This window comes from Alnus glutinosa, chromosome 14 (genome assembly GCF_958979055.1).
Source record: "Alnus glutinosa chromosome 14, dhAlnGlut1.1, whole genome shotgun sequence".
Classification (NCBI taxonomy): domain Eukaryota; kingdom Viridiplantae; phylum Streptophyta; class Magnoliopsida; order Fagales; family Betulaceae; genus Alnus; species Alnus glutinosa.
In genome coordinates this window covers 16,255,142-16,257,539 of record NC_084899.1, presented here as the reverse complement: position 1 = coordinate 16,257,539, position 2,398 = coordinate 16,255,142, and the positions used below count along the sequence as shown (strand labels likewise).

General features: G+C 38.7%; 1 protein-coding gene across 1 annotated transcript; it reads left to right on the top strand.

Moving 5' to 3' along the window:
* Positions 1–312: 312 nt before the first annotated feature.
* LOC133857616 (RING-H2 finger protein ATL78-like) lies at positions 313–1,298 on the top strand. Its single transcript, XM_062292886.1, has one exon. It carries the CDS (start codon positions 461–463, stop codon positions 1,106–1,108), a length of 648 nt encoding a protein of 215 aa, XP_062148870.1. The 5' UTR covers positions 313–460; the 3' UTR covers positions 1,109–1,298.
* Positions 1,299–2,398: the final 1,100 nt, after the last annotated feature.

Here is a 2,398-nt window from a genome sequence, read left to right as displayed (position 1 = left end):
ATATATTTGAATCAAAAAGATTAAAGATAAGAGTAATGTTTCTTACACAACTCTCTCACAACTTTTGTACAACTCTAATTACTTTTTGTTATGATTAACCATTGGATTTGTTTTTCAACATGTGGGTCCTAAATATTCAATGGCTGATTTTAAAAGAAAGTTGTTGGAATTGTGTAAAAGTTGTACAAAAATTATGTAAGAAACATTATTCTAAAGATAAAGCCCCCCCCCCCCAATATAAGAAACATTATTCTAAAGATAAAGCCCCCCCCCCCCCAATATACTGCGGGCTAAAACCCTGACAATAATATTCTCCTTTATCAATAATAACATTCTTTTATTTATACCAATAAAACTCAAAAGCAAATCCAACCCTTTTCTCTATTTCCTATATATAAGCCACCTCCCAGAACTGCCATCTTCAACTCGATCAAAATCTGCACTACAAACATCGATCATCATGTCTACCAGACTTGTAGGAGACTTTTACTCAAGGAGATTGCTCATATACAACCCTCTTCACCATTCACCAGCTGTAGCGTCTCCTCCAGCCGCCGCAAACGGCCACGAGTCGACGGAAGCCTACCCAGGCGACAACAGCTTCGATGCAAATGTTGTTATGGTCCTCTCCGTCCTCTTGTGCGCGCTGATTTGCTCCCTGGGGTTGAATTCTATTATTCGGTGTGCTTTAAGGTGCTCGAGTTTGGTAGTCTCGGAGTCCAGCGGAAGCGGTTCCTCGACCGGCCGGGCAGCCAACACCGGCGTCAAGAAAAAGGCCCTCAAGACTTTCCCAACAGTAAGTTACTCGACTGAGCTCAACCTGCCGGGCATGGACGCCGAGTGTGTGATATGCCTGTCGGAGTTCGCGCCCGGCGACCGCGTCCGCCTTCTTCCCAAGTGTAACCATGGGTTCCACGTCCGGTGCATCGATAAGTGGCTGAGTTCACACTCTTCCTGCCCGAAATGCAGGCACTGCCTCATTGAGACGTGCCAGAAGATCGTCGGCAGCTCATCGGAACAACCGGCTCCTCCAGAGCAAGAAAGCACTGTAAGCATTGCACCGCTAGAACCAGAAGGTTTTATACGTAATTTTAGGGGACTTAATTAGTTGAAGTATATATAATTCTTTGCTTGTATAATATGGTAGCTCTAGTTTTAGCCTTGTCACAAGCCAATCTACCCACCCACCTAACTGTGAATTTGTAGAGAATGAAATTTGTGTCTTGTTTTCATCTTTCCCTCTAAATGTATAAAAATTAAGAAAAAAAAAAGCCTTGGACCGACCCATGGTTTGACTACGAGCGAGTCATTAGAATTCTTACTTGTTTCACCGACATTGCAAATTTTTAAACTCGATTGAATTCGAAAATAGTCAACAAATTAAAGGAAGAAGCAAGCAAGACCATAGTATAGGATTCTGAAAGGGACAATCACTTGGACTCCTCCCACTCCCAGTCTCCAAAGGGGAAGGCCACTCAGCCGAGTCACAACCCAAAGCAATGTTTTCTTTTTTCTTTTTTAATAGAAAGAAGAAAACAGTACTGAATTAATTTTAGACATGGTGCTTTTTGCACCAATTAACTTCATTTACAATTCCAATTAATGCATGCCATATATACATACAAACAAAAACGAATAAGAACAAGGCAATTAAGAGATGGATATTGGAACTCCCCCAAATGCGCCATAGATTGGATCAATGGAGATAGAGAGTAAAGATGGATATGTTGATGATCCAGTCAATCGAGCACAAAAATGATGAATGGAAGCTGAGGGTGAAAGCACAAATTAAATCAATTGAGAATGTGCCAAAAGGGGGATTTTGTATCATACTACTACTCATGTCCAAGTGCCTCATTAGCGGGCCATGGCAAGTCGCACTATCCCAGCAGCCATATTTTCATTTGCTACGCCTCATCAAGATCATATATATTTATATCTATTAAAAAAAAAAAAAAGATCATATATATTTACGTACTGTCTACTGATGCCCGACAGTTATGGGTGAAGCAGGGCATTTGCACTAATTAATTCAGTTTATATTTTGATTTTAATTATTGCATAAATTTCAACTGCCTTTTTCTCAGTACATATGCGCACAATTTCCATTTTCGCTACCTAAAATAGAAATTTATATTCGACGGCTTTTGATTTGATATTATGTTAAATTTTTATTAGTTAATAAAAAAAATATTTTAATTATTTGATTAATACTCTAATACACAGTAACTACAAAATAAACTAATGCAACCGTTGGACACATGCAAATTTTCTATCTTATTCAATGAGACACTTTTTGTCTAATCAATTACCAGGAGAAGGGAAGAGGGAAAAAAAATAAATAATAGTTAAAAAATAAATAAATAGAAAAACAAAAGGGAAAGGAATTAAGTCGAGA

What these genes read in the sequence shown, in the direction of transcription:
- LOC133857616 (XM_062292886.1), top strand. Translation starts at nt 461, where the DNA reads ATGTCTACCAGACTTGTAGGAGACTTTTACTCAAGGAGATTGCTCATA.